Source organism: Amblyomma americanum, chromosome 1, assembly GCF_052857255.1.
Source record: "Amblyomma americanum isolate KBUSLIRL-KWMA chromosome 1, ASM5285725v1, whole genome shotgun sequence".
NCBI lineage: Eukaryota > Metazoa > Arthropoda > Arachnida > Ixodida > Ixodidae > Amblyomma > Amblyomma americanum.
In genome coordinates this window covers 144,947,643-144,973,442 of record NC_135497.1, presented here as the reverse complement: position 1 = coordinate 144,973,442, position 25,800 = coordinate 144,947,643, and the positions used below count along the sequence as shown (strand labels likewise).

General features: G+C 47.1%; 3 protein-coding genes across 4 annotated transcripts; 2 read left to right on the top strand and 1 right to left on the bottom strand.

Annotated features, from left to right (window-relative positions):
* Positions 1–12,826, top strand: LOC144114149 (uncharacterized). The gene is made up of 3 exons (XM_077647701.1): positions 1–1,003; positions 11,790–11,994; positions 12,280–12,826. The coding sequence occupies exons 1-3, from the start codon at positions 1–3 to the stop codon at positions 12,824–12,826; spliced, it is 1,755 nt and encodes a 584-aa protein (XP_077503827.1).
* Positions 12,827–16,743: 3,917 nt separating this feature from the next.
* LOC144113816 (dynein light chain roadblock-type 2-like) lies at positions 16,744–18,595 on the top strand. Of its 2 annotated transcripts, none has more exons than XM_077647153.1 (4): positions 16,744–16,925; positions 17,087–17,126; positions 17,592–17,667; positions 18,273–18,595. In XM_077647153.1, the coding sequence occupies exons 2-4, from the start codon at positions 17,121–17,123 to the stop codon at positions 18,482–18,484; spliced, it is 294 nt and encodes a 97-aa protein (XP_077503279.1). In that variant the 5' UTR covers positions 16,744–16,925; positions 17,087–17,120; the 3' UTR covers positions 18,485–18,595. The 2 variants fall into 2 exon arrangements, with proteins under 2 accessions (XP_077503279.1, XP_077503278.1); XM_077647152.1 differs by having other exon boundaries at positions 16,744–16,942.
* ppl (glycine cleavage system H protein, mitochondrial) lies at positions 18,500–23,235 on the bottom strand. Its single transcript, XM_077647151.1, has 5 exons — positions 22,972–23,235; positions 22,241–22,320; positions 21,159–21,222; positions 19,671–19,802; positions 18,500–18,744 (listed from the first exon to the last, which is right to left on the bottom strand). The coding sequence occupies exons 1-5, from the start codon at positions 23,102–23,104 to the stop codon at positions 18,650–18,652; spliced, it is 504 nt and encodes a 167-aa protein (XP_077503277.1). The 5' UTR covers positions 23,105–23,235; the 3' UTR covers positions 18,500–18,649.
* Positions 23,236–25,800: the final 2,565 nt, after the last annotated feature.

The window sequence follows — 25,800 nt, the reverse complement described above, 5'->3', positions numbered from 1 at the left end:
ATGTCTACCCAGTCTCCCGGCCGGGGGAGCTCCCCCTGGTCGGCTTCTCTATCCCCTGATCTCCTGCCTTTGGAAACTTTTTTGCGCAGCGGCGTCGGCAGTATCCCTGTTGTGCTGGTGCCTCAGGATGGCGGTGCAATCAAGATGACCAACCCTGGAGCTGTTCGGGCTGCTCTCCAATCAGCCACTTCTCATTATGAGTCAATCTCAGAGGTACGCCAGTTTGGACGCGGCGGGATTCTGTGTAGATCGCCAGACCTCGACTGTGTCAGAGAGTTACTAAAGGCCTCATCTTTTGCCTCGCTTCAGGTAAGTTCATTTATCCCTTCACATCTGGCTTGCACGAAAGGTATCGTTCGAGGCGTGGACTCTTCCCTGTCTCCAGCAGAGACTCTTGAGCTTCTGTCTGCTGCAGGTGTTGTTGCTGTGCACCGCTGTAGCCGGGATGTGAACAACATGCGGGTGCCTACCGAATCTATGATTGCCACCTTTGTCGGAACTTCCTGCCCTTCTGAAATCAAGGCATGGCATCTAATTTTTCGGGTAGACACTTTGTCATCTAGGCCTGTGCAGTGCAACAACTGCTGGCGTTATGGCCATAGCGCTGGCGGTTGCAAATCCAACTTGCGGTGTTGCAACTGTGGGGATGGTCATGCAACGAGCACCTGCACTGAGCAGAACGAGAAGTGGTGCCTTTGCGGTGGGGCCCACTCTGCAAACTACTCAAATTGTCCCTCCCGAGCGCAGGAAATCCAAATTCTAGAGATAATTGACAGAAAACGCTGTTCGCGCCGTGACGCTATTACACAGTTGAAAGAACGTGCCCACGGTTATGCAGGTGTGACCGCTCGTCAAGGAGTCATGTTAGACTCGATGCTGTCTCAGGCAATTGCGGCTGCTGTGGAGGCTTCAATGTCTAAAATGGCAGAAAGGATTGTCGCAAGTGTATCGGAGTGCCTTACAAACGTTCTAGCGACTCAGCTTACACATGCTGTGCAGGCCGGTTTGGCCCCTCTCTCTGCAGCAATTCCCTCTACTCTTACCCGGTCTACAATTCCTGAAGCATCTCAGCCCCACGAACGTACTACAGCCCCTTCCGCGGTACTTACCTCGGGTACATCGAGTGATGATGGTATCATCTATGATTCCAAGATGATGGAGCCTGATGCGCGGGTTCTCAAGCGCATCGGGTCCCCCACGTCTTATTCGTACTCTTCTCCGCGTACCCAGCCCAAATCAAAGAATCAACAGCTTGGCACCAAGCCCAAGGATACTATTTTGGGGCAGGCAGTTGCTGCTGCTAAGCTTTCTCAACCATAGCGTCGTTGCGAGTTCTACAGTGGAACTGTCGCTCTATTCTTTCAGCTTCTACATATTTACACTGCATTTCTACCCAGCTTAATGTCATAATTCTGTAAGAAACGTGGCTTTCAACCGACAAATATTTGCATTTCAAAAATTACCGTTCATTTCGCCTAGATCGCCAGTCAAGAGGAGGGGGTTTACTAACTTTAGTCTCTTCAAAATTTTGCCACAGGGCTATGGTATCTTTTCAACAAATGTCTCCTGACTGTGAGATTTTGGAACTAGACTTTGTACTTCCTGGGTGCTCTCCATTTTCCATAGCAAATCGTTATTTCCCCTCTGGAGTCCAGGATATTAGACCTCTGGACTTGTTACTCGCTTACTGTAAAAACCCAGTTCTCGTGGCCGCCGATTTCAATTCTCACCATGTGTCGTGGGGCTTTAGTACTAATCTATGCGGCAAGCGCCTTTGGGACTGGGTTTCTGATCACAACCTTATGTGCTTAAATTCAGGATCGGCCACTTGCCTTCGCACACAGACTCAATCTGTTTTAGATCTCGTGTTCACTTGTCGTGGCATTGGCGTAATGAATTGGTCGACTGTTGATTGCGGCACCTCAAGTGACCATATACCTATTCATTTTGATATCGTATGTCGTGTAACTCCTGCGTGTTCTCAGTTACAGCCACATATAAATTATGACAGATTTCATACGGCGTTGCTCTCTGCCCTTGCGGCAGTGGCTAACATCGCCGAGGCCCACCAGTCAACAAGCATATGTCTGGCTATAGAAGATTGCCGTAAAAAGTCGGAGTTTCTGGTGCGGCCAACAAAAGGGAATTCTTCTACCTGGTGGATTGCGGACTGTACAAGAGATTACACGCGGAGGAAGGCAGCATGGAAAAATCTTCTTCATAACCAATGCCCAAATAACTTGAGTGATTATAAATTTATTGCAGCCACCTTTAAACGCACAGTTTCTCGTGCGAAGGAGAAATATGACTCAGAACATTTCGATTATCTTTCAAAGTCAGGCAACCGACGTGCACTATTCGGCTTTCTACAGTCTAGAAAACTGCTTACGTCCTCTAGTAATTTACAGTCGTTAGTTATGTCACCTAAAGAAGCTATCCAGGCGGTTGAATTAATTGCCACGAGCCTGCAAAAGCGGTTTACGTCTCTACTGCTTGCGACCAATGTTGTTTGTGTCAGTGGTGCCAAATAATAATGCCTCAGAAGTTAATCTATCGCAGTTTTCCCAGGTTGTACAGAGATTACCAGTGGCTGCTCCTGGCCCTGATGGTGTCACTACAAAGGTGCTCAAGATTCTCTATGAGGAGTCTCCCGACTCCTTATTGCCCCTCATAAACCACTCTATCAAACACGCTTGAATACCTCTTGAGTGGAAGCCGGCCAAGGTGATCCCCTTACTTAAAAATCAGAGTGGAGGCTATGAATCGTATAATATTAGGCCAGTTTCTTTAACATCAAACGTGGTAAAGTTAATAGAAAGGGTGTTACTAATTCGGGTGTCAGCCTTCGTGGAAAGCAAAAATATACTCAGCCCGTGTCAACTCGGTTTCCGGCCACGGTGTTCGATATGGAATGCACATGCTGATCTTGAGAGCAGAATTCTCCTTGCTCGTCGTCAACGCCAGGTCGCGGCTTTGGTTACGTTAGACGTCGCCGAAGCTTACGACAGTGTAGAACACTCCATCCTAATACATAAGGTACAGTATCTTCAGTTTCCAGGTTGTATAGTTGCTTGGATATCTGCATTTATTTATAATAGGGAATTCTTTTGCGTCGATAATGGTGTTCATTCAGAGAGGTACAAACAAACGAGAGGTGTACCGCAAGGAGCTGTTGTTTCTCCTGTGCTCTTTAATATTATGTTGAGCTCAGTTCCTCTCCATCGACGTGTACGCACTTACGTCTATGCGGATGACATTGCGTTTTATGCGGCTGCGCCTGATATACATTCCCTACATGGTCTGTTGCAGTCATATCTGAGTACACTTGAGCATTGGCTGAGCAGCTTACACCTGAATTTAAATGTTAGCAAGTGCGCCATCCTTGTTTTCCCTCTACAGAATCCTGTAGTCGTCTCTCTTACTTGCCGCTTACAACCAATACCGGAGGTTCAATCCCTAAAATACCTAAGGGTCATTTATGACGAGAAACCCACCTGGCGACCCCACATTGACCATGTCGCGGTGAAGGGGGCTCGGGCCGTGGGAATGTTGCGTAGACTGTGTAGTCACCGGTACGGCATGCGAAGAGATGCGCTATTAATGATTTACAAAATGAATGTCAGGCCAATTTTGGAATTTGTATCTGTGTTGTTTTCAGGCTCGACTACATACAAACCTCGTCCTCTCGTCATTTTGGAGAGGGAAGCATTTAGGATGTGCCTCGGCCTCCGAAAATTTGTGGCTACCAATGTGCTGTATCTTGAAACCCGCATTCCCTTTCTCTTATCTCGACTTCAATTTTTAACTGTGCAGACTTACCTAAGAATCTACGAATCTCATTTCCAAAGTTCACAAAGCATTTTCTGTTGCCAGCTGACCTCCTTTTTCTGTGCCCTCTGGTCTCGTTTTCATGCCCCACAGGTAGTGTTTGTGCAAAGATTACTTGAGCCTTTATATGTGAAAATTTATGACATCCTTCCTGTGCTATGCAGAGGGCCCGATGTCCACATTGTTTTCGACGATATTTTCCCCAAAAATGCAAAAATTTTGCCACCCTGTATTCTAAATCGTCTACTAGAAGATCATCTAAGGACCCTACCTACAAAAATTGCAATAGCAGCCGACGCAGTGCAATGAAAAGGCAAGTGTGGGAATATTCTGTTTGCATTTAGACTGGTCTTTTTCACTGCGGCTTCCAGATTTCACCCCTATTTTTCAAGCAGAGTTTCTCGCAGTAGTACTTGCTCTACTCAAGCTAGACCCTTCTATTACCGCAGTGGCAGTAATTACCGATTCTTTATCTCTGTGTTCGTCCCTCGCCGCGCATGTTGACGGTCCCATTTTCAACACATTCTTGTCCCTGCTTCCTCCACATTTGAGTCTTGTTCATTTAGTATGGGTTCCCGGTAACAGCAGTGTGACAGTAAATGAGATTGTTGACAATCTCGCAAAGGCTTCCCTCAGCGGCCCCATGTTGCCTATCATCCCGGCTACAGCCTATATTACAGCATCTAGATTTCGGCGACGTGCATTTTTAAGCACGCAAGACACAACACCTGTAACATCGGCGAATTATCAGCACCTCAGATATTCTTGGAACAGGCAAGTTTGTCGATCTCGACAGCTTGAAGTATCTCTGACGAGGCTGTGGTGCCGTGTACCTCCTCTAAATTTTTTTTTTTTACACAGGTCGGGTTTGGCGCTCTCTCCCCTTTGTGCATTTTGCCGTGAGCTTGAATCCATTGACTCCCTTGCGGCCCCTTAGTCGTAGTTTAAGCAGGTCGCCCCCCCCCCCTGTCTCCAATTGCTTGCACTTCGATCAGATTTCTGACAATTGAAACACTTCAGTTCTGGAAGTCATTTAATGCAAAGTACAGTGAGGCTGAGCTACTTGGCTTTGTAGCCAGTTGTAAAGCATTTCGTATAGGAGTAACCTAAACCAGTCATGTCCCAACAGAACCAGACTGTCCGACCCTTGTACATGATCATGATTAGCAGAATTTAAGCAAACCATGCACAAACTTTTTAATGCTACTGATCACTCCTCGTGCATAAAGCTCCCATTTCAATTTGTTTTGTATTGCCGTGAATATATTTGGCCCGTTTGTTTGTTCGCACTCAAAACCGCCGGCACGCGGCTTTGTCATTTTGTTTTGTAATGCTAGACGCAACCAGACTTATCTCCATTGATCGTGGCCACGTGCAAATGCTTCCAGATTTTTTCCAGATTGTTGAGTTGCTGTTGGTTCTTCATATCGAAGAGTCCTTGCCATCTTTAATTTGAGCGCGGCCAAGAACTGTAGGCACTGCGTTCGATGACCGCCGAGCGTGCTTGTAGCTATCGCCTCCGCCGAGTCATTCAGTTCTTAGCGGGCGCGAGTCAGCCGGCCCCTGAAACAGTTTCTTTTGGAAGCCTTTTCGTTGTGTTCCTCACTGCTAGAGTGTCATCACCCCAACGTGACAATTTACATCAACCTTTGAACATTAAAAAATAAAATAACAATAAATGAAATTTATTATGTAAATGAGCATTAAATAAATAAATAACAAAATAAGCTCGAAGCCTTGCCCCCCCCCTCAAAAAAAAGTTCCGGAGTCCCTGGTCTTGGAGCCGTACGAAGAGCAAAGTGACGGACGTGAAGCGCGGTCAGGATCAGCGGCGTTCAGTTGCTCCTGCGCCAATGTATTTTTTGGTGAAGCAGCAAACATTTAGTTCGCTGTATTATCATCCTGAACGAATCGTACTGAAATCAAAACCGATCGCCGCCACGGTGGCTCAGTGGTTATGGCGCTCGGCTGCGACGGTTGAATTTCGATGGAGGCGAAATTCTAGAGGCCCGTATACTGTGCGATACCTATAGTTCTTATTACATCGATGCAGCATTTATTCTTCAGGATCATAACATCCTCTCCGTATCACAGCTTGTTAGATACTCTCTTGGCATTCTCATGTACAAACTTGTAAACAATATAATCTCTCTCCCGCTCATACCAGTGTTATCTTGTAAACGACAACATAACCCGTTTTCCACTCACTAACAATATTGTCCTGCTGAAAGTACGCACCAATTACGGGAAACAGACAATTCATTTCTCATAAGTTGCTGTCTGGAACACCGTACCATAAGAACTAAAGAATGCTTATTGAATCTTCATCTTTAAAGCACACTTTAAACGAGCAATTCTTAGCTAAGAGCCCTCATTGTGATTAATTCGTTTCCTTTTATTTTCTTACATGTATTTTGCACTGCCTCCTAATCTTCGTTATAATTCAGTATGATATATAATTCAATATGTTCCGGCGGTCTTTTGTAATAGCTTTTAATAGTGTTCACTTCTCTCCTATGTGTCTGCTTTAAGTTGTACTCCATATGTATATATTCAATTTCTCATATTCATCTGATCTGTCGCAGCTGTTAAATGTTTTACACGCTGTGTTCGATTAGGAGGTCCCATTACAGTCTTTGACTTCGGGACCTCCTTCTGTATGATATGCGGTACGTATTTAATATATTAACAAATAAAGACTGATTCTGATGTCAGTGCCCGTTAAGAACCCCAGGTGGTCGAAATTTCCGGAGCCCTTCACTGCGGCGTCTCTCATAGCCTGAGTCGCTTTGGGACGCTAAACTCCCATATACCATCATGACTGATCGAGTGCTCAAAGGCCCGGATGGCATATGGCCCCTGGAAGTACTTCTGGATAGGCATTTGTAGTTTATTTCAGTGCGGCAGATCGTTTTATATAAGCTAGCATCTGTCACGAGACGGCGCAACATTCCCACACGCGATCAAGCGCTGTTGTGTCCGAGTCGGAAAGCGGTTTCGTTTGCGTAATTTAAGTGAGCTTTTAAATATTAGTACGCTCTGCATGCATATTATGCAACGTTCTACAAAACGCACTTAATTAAACCCCTGTTTTGCGTACAGCTGGTTCGTTCTATACTGATGCGCATCGCATTTATTCTTCCGCAGTGCACTTACCCTGGATGGTATACGTTTTAGCAATGATACATGTTTATCAGGCAGAACGTAATCTAAACGAGACAAACTATAAATGTCCGTACTTGAGAGACAAATCAACCAGCCAAGCACGGCGCTCGTGCGTACGCTGCTCTGTTTCCGCTCACGAGCACCCCCGTGCACTTCGTACGTCTCTGCAGTTACTTTGTGTAGGGCATTTGGAGTGCAGTAATCGGTGCGAGGTATAAAAAAGAACTCCCTTGTCAACATGCCCCTCCATAGCAAAATCCTATACTTTTCAGCTGTCGGTAGGACTTCAGTCCCTGCGCACTGCACGGGGGCTAACTAGGCACACTAGAATATCACAGAAGTGCCCGTTTGCCGAGCACTTAAAATCATTTTTCCAGTTGCCATTCGCTACTGGGTCCGGGCATAATTTCTTAATATGTGGGTGCTGGAGGGTCGCGTACTTCATAAGGACCCTATCTATAGGTAGTGTGTGGACCTGCCCCGCCGTCCCCTTTGTTTGCTCTCCCACGATGCACCCTGCAGCAACAGCATCGCCTCGAAGAGGGGCGCGCCACGTGACTCTCCCTGGTTAGTTACCTTAACTAACAAAAGAGGGCGCCGGCGTCGCAGCGCCACAGACGCCGTGATTGCTGCGCGCGCGCAGGGAGATCATGATTCTCTTCGGCTGCGGCTGGGGAACGCGGCGCGTATGCGCGTTCAGGCACAGCGCTCTGCTCTCCGCCAGCGGAGCGAGGCCTCGTGATGGGGAGGAAGCTTCTCCCGCACCTTGTCCCGTCCGGCCTTCGAAGTATATATCCCTTGCCCTAGCGTGGGCGAACATTCGCTCGTAACCTTGCTGGTGAGTAGGACGACCTCGATTCCTTAGCGTATTTCGTTGCTAGCTGTCGTTATTGTTGTTGCAGCAATAAACGCCTGTTTGTATCAGCCAGAGTGTCATTCCTTTGCTTCCTGAGATCAAGGTCCGCCGTGGTTGGCGTGCGCTCGATAGCGCGCGAGATCAGAGGGTGGGGTCTGGCGGTTTTGAATAGTCTCAGCCGTGGTTAAATTGGGAAAAACCTAAATAAAACCCCACATCTGCAGATGTTTGGAGAACCTTCTCATTTCAGAGAAACCGAGGAAGAGGCATGCAGGGAATCTACCACCGTAAGCACGCTTAGCACGAACGCTCGAGCGAGTGTCTTCCATTGACATTAGCGCAGCTGGGCGTCGGCCGCTGGATCTGAGACCGTACTAGGGTGGAAGCAGGGCACGAGCTTTCTCCAGCCGCCACAAACACACCATGCAGCATGGTCTCGGCCTGAGCGCCCAGCGCTGAGTGTCTGCAATATCAGTGCAGGACGCGCAACCTAGCGTTCGTGTTAAGCGTGCTGACGGCGGTACGTAATACACTACGTTATTGTCTGGTTCTTGTCTTCCGAGCGTAAATTTGGAGCACTATATCGGAATGATGATGAGGCTACAGTCATCGTAAAACCGAACTTTCGTGTAGGAGTGGCGTAAATCCCGAGGGGGGGGGGGGGGGGTCCTGACCCTCTTCGCTTAGGGCTGGGGGACACCGCATACGAGCGTTGCCCCCCCCCCCTCCCCCCGAGATTCGTTCCGGGCCTACTCGATCGGCATCGAATGATACGAACAGGACACTCGACACAGGAAAGCCGTGGGAGCAAGGAGGTCTCTCTTCCCTGTCACAGAATGGCTCGGCAGAATCAGATTCTTAAAAAACAATGCTGTCATAATCATAATCTGCCAACAATCAAAAGACATGCCATGACTACGTGAGATTGTATTTATATTAACTTCAAGCCTCTCCTTTTCTGGCATCGAGTCAATCTGTGATTGACACAGAGAGAGAGAGGGAAATAAATTTAATTACCAAGGTATTTGGGACACGTAGGTCTCTGGGCCCCCGCACGACCCCACTGCATTTTATGTTCACGAGTTCATGGAGTTCCATTTCGTGGGCGGCCCGGTCAGTGGCGATCGTCTGCCTGGCCGGGTCCGTCGAGGATCTCCCATTCCTCCCAAGTGCTCAGGAGCTCCGGGCCCCGCTGGGGAGGGTCCGCAGGGCATTCGAGGAGAATGTGGGTAATAGTAGCGTGGAGGTTGGTGCACTGGGTACAGGAGGGGGTGTATGCGCCGGGATGGATGCGGGAGAGAAAATACGGGCAGGGAAGAGTGCAGGTCCGAAGGCGACGCCATAATATTTGGTGATATTTTTGGTCAAGGGATTGGTGGGGGGGGGGGGGGGGGGGGGGTATAGCTGGCGCTCGGCGCGATATGCCTGAGTCAGCTCGCTGAAGGAGTGCATGCGCTCTCGGGAAGAGTTCCCACTCCGATTCCGCCGCCACCCCGTTGATAAGACCTCGGGCGTGATCATTGGCAGCTTCGCTGCAGGGGTTCCCAAAGTGCGCTGGCATCCAGATAACCTCCACATGGCGGGGCGGGTTTAAGGGGGGCGAGCTGAGGATGCGGAGAGCGGTCTCATGGAATCGCCCTCGTCCACGGAGGAAGACTAGTGCCCTCGTCCAAAATTTAAGAGTGCAGATTTTGAGTCCGTAAGGACGTACCGGGCATTAGTTTGTGTATGGGCAAGAGCGATTGCTGCCTCTTCCGAGGATTCCGGGGTAGATGTGGCAGGAAGGTGGAGAGTGGTGATTGATTGGAGTGCGTGTATTGTACTTGTCTGTGAACCTCTGTGAGTTCATGCGTAGCATTGTGGAGGCCAAGCTGGAGAAGTTTAGTGGTTTGCGTGCAAGGGGGAAGGTGTAGGATCACCTTGTAAGCTTTACGGAGTATAGTATCTTGGGTGGCACCTTCTTGTCGGAGTAGGAGGTATGGGAATATGTTGAGAAAACGATTGAGTATACGAAGGCATGAATGAGACTGCATGAATCGTGCCCCTACACTTGCTGTTGGGCTAATTGGTTTTCCATGATCTTTGATCAACCAGCGCAGAAAGACAACGGGCAAGTAGAAAAAAGATGACGTGGACGGAAGCGCTGAACTAACAACTTTCATTCCAGAATAAACAGGAAAAACATATTTATACAGTTTCCAGTCCGGACCCGAGAAGTAAAAAGCTAGGCAAAACAATTTTGATATGAAAAACGGATCAGAATATAGCAAGAAGACAGAAACAGCGTTACAAGTAGGAAAAATTTGTGTGCACCGATAAAAGAGAGAGAGATGCCCTATATAGCCAGAAAATCCTGCAAAGCTATTTTCTATGATTCACCAAGGCAGAAAAAAAAAGAAGGTTGCGAAGAACGGCCTACAAGAAACGCGGCAAAACCCACAGTGATATAAATGAATGATCATGATCTTTGTTCTGTTTCTTCTGGAATAAAAGTTGTCAGTGCAGCGCTTCAGTCCACGCCGTCCTTCTACAACCGTTGTCCGTAAAGTTTAGAGACTGATTTATTTTCTTCTCTAGAAATGATTCCCCAAAACAAATGCTGGTGTGTATGTGTAGCGCCGTCTTTTCTGGATATCCTGAGCTATTTGTGTTATTGTGGCAGCCGCTAGATGGCCCTACATGTAGAAAAATAATTTTTTTTTTCTCACAAAGTCGTACAGCCGGAAAAACCGGACTTCCTTCCCCAGGACCGCAGTGATACACAAGTTGACGCTTCAGATGGAGCTTACAGCAGTGTTGAACTTGACGCTGGTTAGAGCGTACGAGCTTTGAGTCGAACTCTCCACTTTGCAGTGAAACACGAACAACCTTTGCAGGCTGAGTGTTCGAAACTTAGTTTGCCCCCGAAAGGGTGCAGCGGGGTTTGCGGAGCCTCCTCCAAGCACACACCCCTGAAGAAGCCGGGCACCGGGCCGGGGGTGGCTTGTCCCCATTTTTACCGTTGGGTGTCCGGCGATGGGTTTCGAACCAATCACCTCCCACAGCCGAAGCGTACGCCCAGACCACTAGACCACGACTGCGGTCGTACGTAGCGTCTATGGACGGTAAAACATCAGACCCGCTTAGAGATGAAGAAACAGGAAAGACGGGCGATCTCCACCGCGTACTGACAGACCACATGAGGCAACTATACGCAACTGACGTCTTGTCATACGTCTTCGAAGGCGTGGAAATACCCTCACGGCCTCTGGACGACAAACAGTGGACGGTTTCGAGTGGAGCGATAGACAGAACCATTGGCAAAATCAGAGCGCGCACAGCCTGCGGTTTGGACGGCATCCCTGCTGGCCTCGTCAAGTGCCTCGGAGCCCCGTTAAGAAAACAAATGGCGAGTATCTTCGGTGGCATTCTGGAAGGCGCACTGATACCAGCAGACTGGCTCCGTGCAAGAGTGACACTGACTACCAAGAGGGGTGCACGGGCAGCGGCCTTCTGCGGGACTACCGGCCTAGCTCTGACAGTGACAAGCGTAATGTACAGTGTTTACGCAGGTGTTAAAAGTGTGGATGAGTGGCTGGTCGGAGCAAAATGGGCATCTGACGGAGCTCCAAAATGGTTTTCGTCGAGACCGGCGGCTGGAAGAAAATATTTTGTCCACCCAATGTATTGATATTGCAAGAAGGGAAGCTCGTGGAGTGGCCTGCTGTTTTATGGACGTCGTGAAGACGTATATGACAGCGTACCACATGAGCCTCAAATTCAGCGCCTCGAGTCATTGGAAATGCCCACTTGGATCGGCGTGCTTCGTCGCATTTATGCATGCTGCACAGTAGCGGCATGGGCACAGTGTGCAGCGTCAGCTCGGAGCCAGTGGTGGCACAGAAGGGGTTGGGGCAGGGCTGCCCGTTGTCCCCTCTTCTGTATATGTTGTACGCTGCAGGGGTGGAGCGCAAGCTTTTGGATGCACAGTTGGGGTTCACGCTAAGCTACATCAGCGGTGGTATGAAGGACCGATGGATCTTGCCAGGCCTAGTCTTTGCCGATGATGTAGTGTTAATGGCAGAGACACATGCGGAGCTCCAGGCCCTCATCAACGTATGCGCTGAAGCCATGGCACCACTTGGACTGAACTTCAACGCAAAGATGTCAGCAGTGCATGCTGTGTTTCTCAGCTCCGTCGGACGCCGAGCAGCTGCTCGACTTACCTAACGGGGACGTCATCGAGATGGCAACGGGATACCGATACCTCGGCGTTAGGTTCAGCACGTAGCCAGAATATGCAGCAAGACATGAGGAGCACTCGAAACAAGCATCACAGCGAGCGGGAAACATATTGCGAAGGCGATGCCTATGGGGCTGCAATAGCTTTGTTACGGTTCTCGAGCTGTGGAATGCAGTTCATGTACCCGCACTGTCATTTGCGAACGCAGTAATTTGCTTGACATCACCCACAAGGAATGTCTTGAACGTGGCCAACGAGCGGTGGGACGTCTGGCGCCGTGGTGCCATGGGCGGGTGACTAACGAGGCGGTGCAGGGAGTCCTAGGTTGGTCTACCTTCGAGGCTCGCGGGGCAAGAAGCAAAATAGCCTACGACGGAAGGCTGCGCCTGATGCACAAAGACAGGTGGGCGCGCAGAGTCTTCTACTGTGTCAGCCAAAACTGCCTGCGGATTACGTGGGTGGAGCGGCTCCAGTACGTTCGTCGCAAGTTCGGCTTCTTCAGCAATGAAGTGCAAGCCGGCAGCGCAAGGAAATGGGCCAAGGCAGTTGAGGCCCAAGTGCGTGCGCAGGAGCGAGAGGCGTGGAGGGCGGCCACGGAGGGGAAGTCGACGCTGGAAGTGCACCGGGCAGCCAAGCAGGACATCTGCGTCGAGAGCCTCTACGACAACAGTGTTGGCAGCCGCCCGTTGTTTGAGGCACGCGCGGGTGCCATGCCAACGCTTACGTATCGAAAGCGCTTCGACACTACAGTCTGAAACAACGGAGCACATCGTCCTGTTCTGCGAGAAGCTGCCAACGCCACCGCATGAGGGAGCTACGCTTCCTCAGGCGCTGGGTTTCCGCTCTGCGAAGGAGGGCTGCTCAACGGATGCAGCAAACCATGCGTCAGTTGCAGCGACGAAGAGCCGGCCGATTGACTGAGTGGTGGATGCTGGTGCGACACTAGAACTGTTTTCATTGATACTGTTTCGTCGGTATTTGTGCGTGTATTTGCCGCTTCGCGCTTGATAGGGTTATTGTTTTTATGTGTGTGTATATCCCGCCAGGGCATCCTTGTTAGGCGCCCGCCCGTTACAAAGAGAAGGCTACATCATCATCATAAACGTTTTCACTAGTCGTCTGCGCATTCTACTGTGAGTGAATGTGGAGAGATGGACGTCCACCTCGAAGAGCGTGTAAACATAAAATTCTGTGTGAAGCTTGGCAAGACAGCCATGCAGACGTATGAGCTCCTTCGTGACGCTCACGGCAACGAGACATTATCGCGGGCGCGAGTTTTCGAGTGGCACAAGAGGTTCGTTTCAGGGAGAATGTCGGTGAAAGATGACACAAGGCAGGGGCGCCCTTTAACCTCACGGAATGAAAACAACATGGCTCGGATCAGGGAAATCGTACAGCAAGACCGCACCATTACAGTCCGCATGCTATCAGATGCTCTCGACATTAGTAAGACAACACACCACCAAATTTTGCGTGAGAACTTGAGGAAACGAAATCTGAATGCCAGACTTGTGCCGCACTCCCTCACACAGGACCAGAAGGACACGCGGACATCATTGAATGCTGATTTGCTCTCCGGGGCAGAGAAGGATGCTGCATTTGTCGGTAGCATCATTGCTGAAGACGAAACATGGTGTTTTCAATACGATCCTCAAAGAGGCAGAGCGCCGAATGGCGGTCCACAAGCTCTCCGGCGTCGAGAAAGGTGCGGCGAAAGAAGACCAAAACAAAGACGATGCGGATAGTTTTTTTCCGATGCCAGAGGTATCATACACCACGAGTTCGTCCCACAACAGCAGGCTGTGAATCAGGAGTTTTATATCCGCGTGCTCCAACACATGCGTGATGCACTGTGACGCCGTCGCCTTGACTTATGGGCATCTGGACAATGGAGCCTTCTCCGCGATAACGCAAGGCCGCACACTGCTCTCAGCGTGACAAAATTTCTCACCAAGCACAGCATTACAGTACTTCCCCATTCGCCATACTTGCCTGACCTCTCCCGATGCGGTTTTTTCCTGCTTCCTCGTGTGAAGAGAGCCCTAAAAGGTCGCTGGATGGGGAGCGTGGAGCCATTCAAGACGCCGCGACAAAGAAGCTGACAGCCCTGCCAAAAGAAGCGTTTTCCAACTTTTTCCAAGACCTCAAGCAGCGTTGTAAGCTGTATATATACTGCAAGGGAGACTATTTCAAGTTGTGCTGCAGAAATGATTTCAATGTTAAACGCATTTTTTAATCGACACAGTATCAGAACTTTAAGGACAAAGGTTGTACTTGTCAGTCGTCTCGCCAGTTCGCTAAAGATCAAAGTTAAAGGATACATATAGCCCTGCGCGTTTGAGGGTTGGCGCCACGCAAGCCGTCAAAGCTTTCTTCGCGGTCTTTCTCATGTTCGGACCTGGATAACGTTGTAACAGCGCGCGAGACAGGTGCTAACAGGTGCAACTCTCGCCTTGGCGGCATGCATAAACCTACTTCATTTCAGATGGACATCTTTATTTTAAAAAAAAGAAATAAGTAAAACACTTTGAGCACTGTATACCGTCGTCACTTTTAGTTTCTTATAAACTGCCTGTCCGAATAGAAAATTGCGAATGTCCCTTCAACCACACTCGCCGCGGTGGCTCAGTGGTTAGGGCGCTCGGCTACTGATTCGGAGTTCCCGGGTTCGAATCCGACCGCGGTGGCCGCGTTTCGATGGAGGCGAAACGCTAAGGCGCCCGTGTACGTGCTGTGCGATGTCAGTGCACGTTAAAGATCCCCAGGTTGTCGAAATTATTCCAGAGCTCTCCACTACGGCACCTATTCCTTTCTTCTCTCAGTTCCTCCTTCATCCCTCCCCTTGCGGCGCGGTTCAGGTGCCGCCGATATGTGAGACAGATACTGCGCCATTTCCTTTCCCCAAAAAACAATTTTCAATTAATTTTTCCTTCAACCATTTCGGGCCCATGCCTCCTATGAACCAAAAAATAAAAGGACATGAAGGCTGTGAATACAGAGTGAGAAAGCGATGCTGGTTATATGCTGTAGAAATAGCACAACCAGTGAACTGTTTAACCGGCAAAACGCAGAGTTCAGATTCTAGGAAAGCTACAAAACATAGCTTAGTACTCGGCGCTAGAGGTCTGCACGGGCCGGTAACTAGACTGGGCCCGGCCTTATTCGCGGTCACTTCGGACCGATCGGCCCGAACCCGACTGCGGCCCGATATGAATTTTTAATGACCGGTCCGCCCTGGTGCTCATTCAGTCCGACGTGTGCAGGTCCGTCTGCTTTTAATTACGAAATTTCGCTCTTGAAAAAAAACGAGAAAAACAACAAGAAACAAATATCTGAGTAGCAGGTGAAAAATTTGCGGAAAAACAGCGGCTTTAGCTGAAGCGTAACCTGTTCCCCTGATAAGCGCATTATATGATGGTAGTGTCCTAACGCACCCTGAGCTCATTATTGCAGATTATGCTAGCGATTCTCGGGGATCGGCCGATAAACAGGCGTTCTTGCTTCGAGGTACACAGAGTTTTACACACATGGCGAGGAGACTTCGAACAGCTCTGATAAATATGGAGTCATACAGTTTTCAATTAAGGAGCGAGCTCCCCTTCGAGCAGGGCTGGTAGCTTTTAAAGCCCAAACCCTCCCCAAATCCCAAGAGAGGGCTACACCCGCATCTGGGACTTGTTAGGTGGATTGGGGGGGGGGGGGGGGGGGGGGGGGGGGCTGGAGAGCCGTGTACCCTGCTGAAATTAGCATGGATCTACCCAGATTTATGCCACTGTCGCACAGTAATGAAAAGGCGAACGATGGCGGAAATTCTGACACCCATCCCTCGAAGAGTTCTAATTTCGAGTTACAGGCAGCCGATGTCTCGTCTCATCGATGATGGGTGTTGTTAACCGCTTTAGCTAACGCCAATTAACCTTCCAGATGTGCTTTAACCTAACTCCATAGCACAGACACGTTTGTAACCTCCCCTACAAAAAGCACGCGAAGCAATTTTCAAACTATCCATTAGCATATTTAGCGGTGCACATCGCGAGAGAAACGACTGACGAGAAAGACGAATGCTGAAGCGCGTGCCTTTATCGATGCGCATAGCGCGTGAGAAATTGTGGACCAGAAAGAGAAACGGAGGACAAGCGCTGTTAGAAGTCAACTGGACCAAAGCGTCATGAATAAAAACCAATTCAAGCATAATTTGGTGCACTACGAAACAGCACTTCATGCACTTAGTTGGAGGCGCTGGTGTGAACCAGAACAACGGTCGTCGGCATCTCATTCGGTAAAGTGGTCGCCGCATGCAAAGTCGGGTGCCTGGTGAAGACCTCCACCCATTCTTTATTGCAGTGCGCGGGAACGCGCACTGCAATAAAGCGCAGCGTTAGGGACGCTAGCGCAACGGGACTACACAGAAGGCTCCGTACATTATTGAAATGCAAAGGACCCTTCTTTTTGAAACGTCTTTTCCGGAAGACTGCTGTCTCCTTATGCCGTGGACGGCACAACCGGTAGGCACTGTCATGAAAAAAGACGACAATGACAAAAGAAAATACCGCGAAGAAAACGAGAGAGAGGGAGAAAGACAGAAAGGCGAAGAAAACGAAACAGAAACTAAAAGATTGAGCTGACCGGTTGACTTTTGGAACGAATAAAGACCGTCAAACGTTCAATCCATTTCAATCCAAGCCAGTTGCCAGCGGTCGAGTGAAGGCGGAGTTGGCGGAAAAATAGTGGAGTTGGTGGGGTAGTGGAGCGTCCAGACCCGTAGAGTATCTGTTACGGGTCCAAGTTGGACTTATTTTTGGAAATGTGGCGGATAGTTTGAAGGATACTTCACTCCCACCAGCGGTTGGCCCGGTATTGCACTGCCTCCGGTATCGGCCTTGTCTTTAGCGCGTCTTTCCTATCCTGTCTTTCTATCCCATCTTTCAACTCTCCTATCTTCACGTGGTAGCGATTGTGGCTCGTCTTGAGCCAGTGAGCAGGCCTGTGAACTTCCCTTTCTTTCTTTGTGGCAGCAACAGGAAAGCAGGTAGCGCAGCTCATAGCGTGATGACGGTGAGTGCTAGTGTTTTTTTTTGTGTTCCTAAAAACTGCAGTATTTTACTCTTTGTTTGTGTGGATGAAACGTGCAGTGCTAATTACTGTTTATACGGTTAAGACTTTGTGTATGTGGCATTCATCGTGGATTGTTGTGTTGGCAGCGTAATGTCAAAGAGAAACTGAATTTCGATTACCTTTACTCAGCCGTAACTCTCTGTAATGCTTTACGTATACTGGCAAGTGTTGTTCCGTCGAATTAATTATGCTTATAAATGGTGTACAACCGCATTAATGGTCTTGGATGCGATGTGTCCAAGTTGTGTGCTCTACCTTGTGATCTTATATATGGGGTTACTGATGGGCGAGTATTTCCCAAGTGACATGTGTTTATACGGATTCTGGTGCACTGTGGTGGCTTCTGACATCTACAGGAAACGTGAAATTATAGCCGTACTTCGCCCTTCTTTCCTTTTGCTGCAGTCCGAAGTAGAAGAGATCTTCAAAAAATTGAAGGACCAAGAAGGAGTAGTGGGTGTGGTGGTCACCACAGCGGAAGGTTGGTGCCGCGATTTGAAATTGTCGCGTCGAAGATATCACTGTACAATGACGGTTGCGTAGAGGAGCATTGTTTGTGTTCTTTTCTTGTTTGGCTTTAACTACATGAAAAAATCGCTTTCAGAGAAATCTCAGGTGTTTTCGTCATTAAAATTGCAAATTGAAGCTGCCAGAACTTGACAGGTTTGTATGAACACTATTTGTGGAAGTTGCATATTTGCTCCTTGTGCTTCGTTTTAACTGACGATACGTCTGCACACAGTGTATTCTGTGTTGCCATTGTTGAAAAACCCTAGCGTTAAGTGAAGCCGAAAGCCGCACAAAACTTCACCCTTACTTCATACATAAAGGTGGAAGTGTGCGTGTATTTTCGGTTACGTGTCATACTCTTGCAAAGATCCATCCAGCATGTACTTTATTTGCTTCGAAATATGTAAAAAAGAAAATTCGCCCGACGCAGATTTATCTGGGTTACTGCTCAGGTAGTAAAAACTTTGTAAATCAGCAAGTATAGAATAAGCCTTGCCCAGTGCCTCTTACTGAAACACTTCCCACTTAACTCTGCCTCACCTACAAAAAGCATTAATCTACAATTCTTTATTGCAGGAGCACCCATCAGGACGTCTTTTGACCACACAACTACTCTGCAATACTCTAGTCTTGTCACTAGACTGTGTGAACAGGCACGAAGTACTCTACGAGATTTGGAACCTGGAAATGACCTGACATTTCTCAGAATGCGTACCAAAAAACATGAAGTTATGATAGCACCAGATAAGAATTACTGCTTGGTTGTAGTCCAGAATCCATCTGGATGAATAGAAGACGCCAGATGAAACACTGATGTGTTACAGTTTATTTAATCCCCTTACCTTCAGCGATACTTCACTAGCAAAACCAATTGTCCAATAAAAACTTCTGAAACAGTCTGCAGTCTGTTTTATATATTCGGTACAAACAATTTACAGAGGCACCCTTCCATCTTATGCACTCGATTTGAGGAATTCTTCGTAAGCCTTTTCGTCCATCAGAGACTTCAGTTCATCCGTGTTCTTCACCTTGAGTTTAAATATCCACCCTGTAACAATTTGAAATAACTGTGTTAGCCTCTTGATTAAAGGTTTTGTCATGCAGAGCCACATGAGAACATCGGATGTTCAGTAGGGCAGCTAACTTCGGAAGCACTTCCACAATGTAATTTTAGCTGCAGTGCTGAACACAATATTGTAACATTTTCAACAGTGAGGTGAAGCCATTTCATTCTTTCAAATGAGCCATGAAAGCATTTCACACATCACCTTTCCTTGTACTAGAGAGTCCCACCAGACCCCATGCTTTGTTATGCCTTGCAAAAGGGAACTGATATTGGCAAGTTCTTGCTCAGCCAGCAGGATACTGTACATAACCAAAAACGGGTTGTCACTTCTACACTTTATTTGGCTATATGACCTTTTTTGACCAAGACAGCTTCCATTCAGATAGCACTGCATTCCACTTGCCTTGACAGGCGTAGGCAGAGCTTACAAGAATGTGCACTAGCTTTGTGCTCCATACTCGCTACTCCCACATACAAAATGGTCAAGCTTTTTTTCATAAGTGCAATGCTTCCAAATGAAATTGACAAAAAATGGTGCAAAAAACAGAAGCCAAAGGAAGGGGAGACGGGACACTTCCCTTCCTTTGTATTCTGTTTTTTTTGCACAGTTTTCAATCTTTGAAAACAACCAACCCGATCTGTGTTATTCAATTCTAAATAAATACAGCCATTGTTTATCAAGGATGCTAAATTATACAGCACCATGAGGCAAATTAGGAAGCGAACTGTTGGATTATCAGAAGATGCAGAAAAGAGTGTTCCATTCTTCCGCTATTATCACGTATCTGCTAGCAGCATATCCAATCTCAGCAGATTTGTTAAACATAGTTTTTAAATAGAAGCAGCCTCTGTTCAAGCATTATTTCAAGTCTTGCACACTGTAGTGAATGTAGGAACAAGTTTCCCACCTTCATCGTAACAAGAACTGTTTACTAATGATGGTTTGTCTTCAAGTGCTTTGTTGACCTCTGTGACCTTTCCTGAAACTGGTGTATATATCTCACTGGCTGCCTTTACACTCTCGATGGCACCACATTCATCTGCAAGAAAAAAGAGCAGAGTACACTTGGAACACTTTCTAAACCATATGTTGACAAGCATAGCAGTAGACCACAAGAAACTGCCATTACTAAGCAAGCTTAAGAGCCAACTACAGACTTGAGTATCAATCCCTGGAACATGTAGTACAGTGGAAGTAAACATCCATGACAATAATATGCAAGAATTGGTACAGCAGGATTGAAGCATGCTTCATTGTGCTAAGAAGGCACTCCTTGCGCATAATGTGATATTTTATTTCCAGAGGCTCTTACCATATCATCTAGCATCAACTCTACATGCCTTTTGGTCATGTAAAAAAAAACTCACTTTCATGCTGTAAATGGGCCACTAACATTTCTTGTTTTCCACAAATTTGTAAGGTTCAAACTTGCCATGACACAATCAACACTATCAGAGTTCAGGTGAGGGAAGGTATGGCTCCACACATGAATAAAAAAATGATAAAAAATCTGCTTCAAAAGAGTTCAAATATCTGAGTAAGCTATTTATCTGTTTGACACAGGATATAAGCAGCCTCTATATGAGCCTTTTACCTTTAGGATACTGAACACTATACCACTGTGTTCCCAAGATAAAGGCTAGGAATACTTTGAAAGCGTAAAACAGTCAAAGAACACTTCCATGTGTGCTACTTTACACAGAAAGGGCCTTTTTTTTATATACACAGAGCCAGTCCTAATTATTTTGCATTTTTTTCACAACCATAACTGACTTGCAATGGCCATAATCAACTCTTGTTTTGGCTGTCTATGTGACCTACAGAAAGCTGACTGCAACCATCTATCTCTTAAATGTGACCATGTCAAAACAACAATGCAGGCTATGAGGCATAACAGAGGTAAGCTCCAAAATTTAACCACCTGTGGTTTTTTAACATGCACTTAAATCTCGGTACACAGGCATTAATGGATTTCCTTCTGATCAAAATGCAGCCACTGCAGTCAGGATGGCACCCGCGACTTTGGGCTCGGCCACCGTCACTAAGCCACGGTCAATGAGCCGTCATGGCAGGTGCCTGTTCGGGCCTCGTTAGGTTGCAGCCCTGGTTCTCAAGTCCTCATCGCTTGACCACCATACGCCATTAGTAGGTATTACGCATGTAGTAACACAATGGCACAGGAGTATCTCCCAAAAATAAACAGGATGCTTGAAGTATTTCTTGCAAGTTTTCATAGTTCAAACATGTTAATGAAACAAAATACTGGAGCAATAGTGTGACGAACTCTCACTTCTGCGCCACCCCTTAAAAGCATTTCATGGAAACACTTCTGTTGGCTGGATACGCAACAGGGAACAAACAGGATAAATACAGCACATTAAATGAAACAACAAACCATGCTGTGTGAGTTCTGTGCCAATATCTGGGGGCTGAACGTAGACTACATCCCCGAGTGCTTCCTGTAAAAGCAAAGCAAAGTTTGAGTAAACCAGTTTTCTTTTCCCCAAGTTCTCAATGGCTAAACAACCCGCAGTACTCATGCAGTAGTGTGACTGGCCATTCAGACCATGTCACATGGACACACAATGGTTTCCCTGTGCTGAAGCTTGTCACAACTCGTGGCCAGATAAGTCCAAGTTCCTTGAAACAAAACAGTTGCAGCATATGGTTCTATCTTCAGTCGAGGCAAGGAATTATTGAGGCTTCTACAAACAGCCAACTGCTCAAGACTGAACAGCAGCACAATTGCACTTTATGAAGCAAAGACAATTAGAAATTGAGTCATGAACCTTTCCGTCTTGCTGCAATATGCCACATGCAAAACTGAAATTTCCCATCCTATTTTCACTGCCCCATATAGTAGCAGGGCAGGCACAGCAGACCATGGCCAAGAGGCTGCAAAAGACTAATGCAGCTGCTTCACAATGGGCCAGACACCCTGTGTCTGAAGCAACAAAGAAATTTTCACTAAAAGAAACTAGATACAAAGACAAAAACCAGCACTACTTTGAGATATTCTAGATATTCTCAAGGAAAATAAGGAGAGAAGAAAACAACAGATGCAGAGGGCATGTCATAGACACTGTTTGCTTTACACTCGGGTTACCACGGTTTTTTGTGTGATCTGCGGTGATTTCACCTCCAGCACATTCTCGTCCAGATTAGGGATGAAAAGTGTTACAATCTCCTACAGCATTATAACCACAATTATTTTCTTTACCGAGGGTATCGGTTGCTGTAATGACCCCCGTTGGGAATATCGATATTCAGCCCGGTTAGGTCCCCCCTCTACAAAGCCTCTCCCCCTACCTGCGCCTCCCTGATCCCATGCATGTAACCTGGATGAATTAGCTGAGATATATATATATATGATATTGCCGACCTCCAGAGGCTATCACCACATGCATCTGTGATTTCAGCACAAAGTGCTAGAATGCTGTGTGTGCATAATAAACGATAGACCTGTAGTACTGATACCTGAGCATGCTGTGAAATGCCAACCGTGCCAACATCTCCATCCACCACGACCCACTCATGCTTTTCTGAAAATCTTCGCTCTGTAAAGGCAGCGAATGTGAAAAGGTGCAACTTTCCTTGTATAGTTTTGAGAAACACTTCAAAAGAAAAAAAAATGCTCACAAGGTACACGATGTCCTATCTTACGCAATATACACGCAACTAATTTTCTGCAGCAACGGCCCGAGCATTCACAATTCAGGCTGGTTCGAAAAAAGTCGCAGTTTCGTTAGAACGTTTTTTTTTTTTTTGCCTTTTAAGAAAAACTGCAGAATCATGGTCACGGCACACGTCGCGTGTCTTCACCCGCAAAGATAAACGGTTTCTCTGAGAGGCCCGCGCGCTGATAAAAGCCTGATTTGCCGTATCACACCACTGCGTCTCCAAGGGCACGTCGTACGATTTACGAAGTACTCGCTCGCATCGTAGCAGCTTGTTTACGCCAAGAACGAATAGAGACACCAGGTATATGAGGAAAGCACATGAAACGAATAAATACATTCGTATTTACCGCGGCACAGCCACAGCGTGCGATATGCAACCGGGCAACCACGGAAAGCATCGCGACTTTACGTCACAAGAAAGAACACATGCGAGGATCACTTAAAGGAACACAGGTTTGGAGCAGTTTACCAGCAAGCAAGAGTAGGTGCATCAGCGAATAATGTAGGAATTATTGGTAAGAGACGTACCAGCCTTGGATGATGCACTCAAGGTGAAGCATCGCGATGAACCAGCATATCGCTGCAAGGATTTAAAGGCACCACGTTTCAAATAAAATGAATGCTGGGCTGCACTCTGCACGATGCACCGAACAGCTGCCATAGTATAATTCTTAAATTTGTCTCCGACGCTTACCAGCGCACAATCTGCGCGATGAACAGAGTTCGCTTCTCTTGCTAGTGATAAGTGCAGCAGGCAGCGTTCGAAGACCAGACGACGGCGGGTTTTCTTTTGCGTAAATGCGGTGGTCTTCTCCGTGCAGTGACGCTGGCGTCGAACAATTAGTTTCGGTTTCGGAATTACGCCTACCGCTTTGCGAGTGGGCAGAGAATTGAAAATTGTTTTTGAGGAAAGGAAATGGCGCAGTTTTTGTCTCATTTGTCTCGTCTCAGTGCACACCCGAACCGCGCCGTGAGGGAAGGGAAGAAGGTGGGAGTGAAAGAAGAACAAAAGAGGTGCCGTAGTGGAGGGCTCCGGAATAATTTCGCCCACCTGGGGATCTTAACGTGCACTGACATCGCTCAGTTTCTGTGGCGCCGTCGTTCACAACGCCCGTCATCTACAATGCGCACTTGCATTGAGCAAACGTTGCGGATTATTTTCGTTTTCCTTACTGTGTAGGCTGCCACCGCAATGTTCTATCAGTGGCCAAAGTTCCCAGTCCACCGTACCAGCTATGACCTCCTGCCACCGGGCACGGGGCCATGCGGCGACGCAACGACAGCCGCCCATACCCAATTTTTCGATATATATCTGCTACAAGGAATTGTACTGGCGTTTACGAGGTTGCGCACCAAGAGAGGTGTGCGCTCCAGTTCCCACTGCAATGCGTGTTAGCCATTTGGTCAAGTTCAATTGGCAACAGATGGCACCCGTGACCACGGCAGAAACGGCAGTTCGAACGCTGTCTGTCCCAATTAAGCATACCTAGCTCCATATTCTCTCATTTTGTCTATACATGTAGGTAGGTGTTTCCAGAACGCTACAGAAAGGGAAAAAGAAGACAAGCCTTCTAACAAAATGTGTATATACAGGGTGTCCAGGCTAACTTTAGCCGAGTGTTAAAAAAAAGATATTTGAGGTTGGCCAGGGAAACCGCTTACATACACCTACCAACCGGCTGAATTGCGCACCATATGCAATTTTTTGTTTTGCAATTCATTAATTAGCAATTAAGATATAATTTTTCTAAATGCGTAAATATCGACTTTAGACAGCAAATGTGAATAGCTAAGTTGGAGAGAACCTTCAGAAACCCCATTCCATTTATTTGCGATAACGAAAGCCACACGGGCATCTTTTCTCCAAGCTCCAAAGGAAGCCCGCGAAATACAAAAAAAAAAAAATGACGTGACTAGCGCATCCGCGCACCACGATTGTGCTGCTCTCAATCCTGGCTTGAATGAACAAAATCAGCTGCTGGCATGATGCGACGACCCCGTTGCTCCGGCAGGCCGATATGTCGACGGTGGTTGCGACGCCAGCGCGAGCCAGTCTGCAGGCGTGAAATAAAGCTTCTTTTTTTTTTCTTTTCTGCCATCATATTTATGCTGCTTGAATGAGAACCAAGGGGTCTAAGCATGAATTTTCAATATAATCAAGCTCGAATCTGGCACCTGACTGGGTTCCTCGCATTGAAACCTTGAAGACAAGGAATTTTAGAATTTTATTCATTTTCAGTTATTACAACTGATGGTTCTATTGTAATATTGTACAATTAATAATGACGGCAATAAAAAAAAAGCATCCATGGCCGCATGTTGTGAGGCACCGGCAAACAAATCTGCTATTTGCACAAGCGCTGGTTTGGCTCTCGCTTTGGGCTGTAGAGAATGGTGAATGTGTTTTTCTGTTGCCTCATTACAATGGAAAATTTCTGAATGTTTCAGACAAGTTCGGCTTCATGTTCTTTCACGATATTCACCCGAGTTTGCTTACAATAGAAGCTAAAGGAATCTCGCACTAAGAAAAAAGCAAAAAAGTGAGGGTGGCGGAAAGGGTATGGTCAGGTGCATGCACACTCACGTACACTAGTGTTCCATATGCTTATATAGGGACACTAGCTCGCAGCATGCAGAGTGGTGCTGCAGATGTTATGGCTGTATGGCAGGGACGAGTCCTTAAGACGAGGTTCTATTTCACAATAAGGGACATAGTAAGCTTACAAGCCTGTCTCATGGACTCAAGAACACAGTTATGAGCACGTGAATCTCTGGCTCGTTTTGCACTTCAACACGGTCAGTAGCAGAAGTGGCTTGCAATGTGGTGTGGCATGGCATGAACTGGATGAGAACTGTTTCAAGAATGTAGCTAGCACCATTCATAACACATCTCAGGCATTTTACGATTACAGCTACTCTAAACAAAAAGAGAGACCAATTTTTTTTTCTTTGAAAGGGACCAAACACTGAATTTTAACCACCCAATTTTTTTTCAGCACAATGGAAAGCTTGGTGCCTAAGGGGTTCATTTCCCCGATGGCTTTGTTGAAACACTGTAGAAGATTTTTACAGAGAATTTTTAAATCAGTGCATACACCTGTTTTTATGTATCCCGATGCTGGAAATGATGATCCACAAACGCAATGTCGATTGCGCGTCAGCCCGTGGTTGCCACACCATCCAAGAAATTTAAAAAACTGCATATGGCATCATCCAGTGATAAAAGCTAAAAGCACATGGTCGACGATGCAAAGGGAGCGTTGCTTTTCATTGAAAAGCACACTGCAGTGTGTGTAAACTATAATAAAACACGACAAACACTCCTGAAAGAAAAAAAAAACTGTGCACTTAGAACAA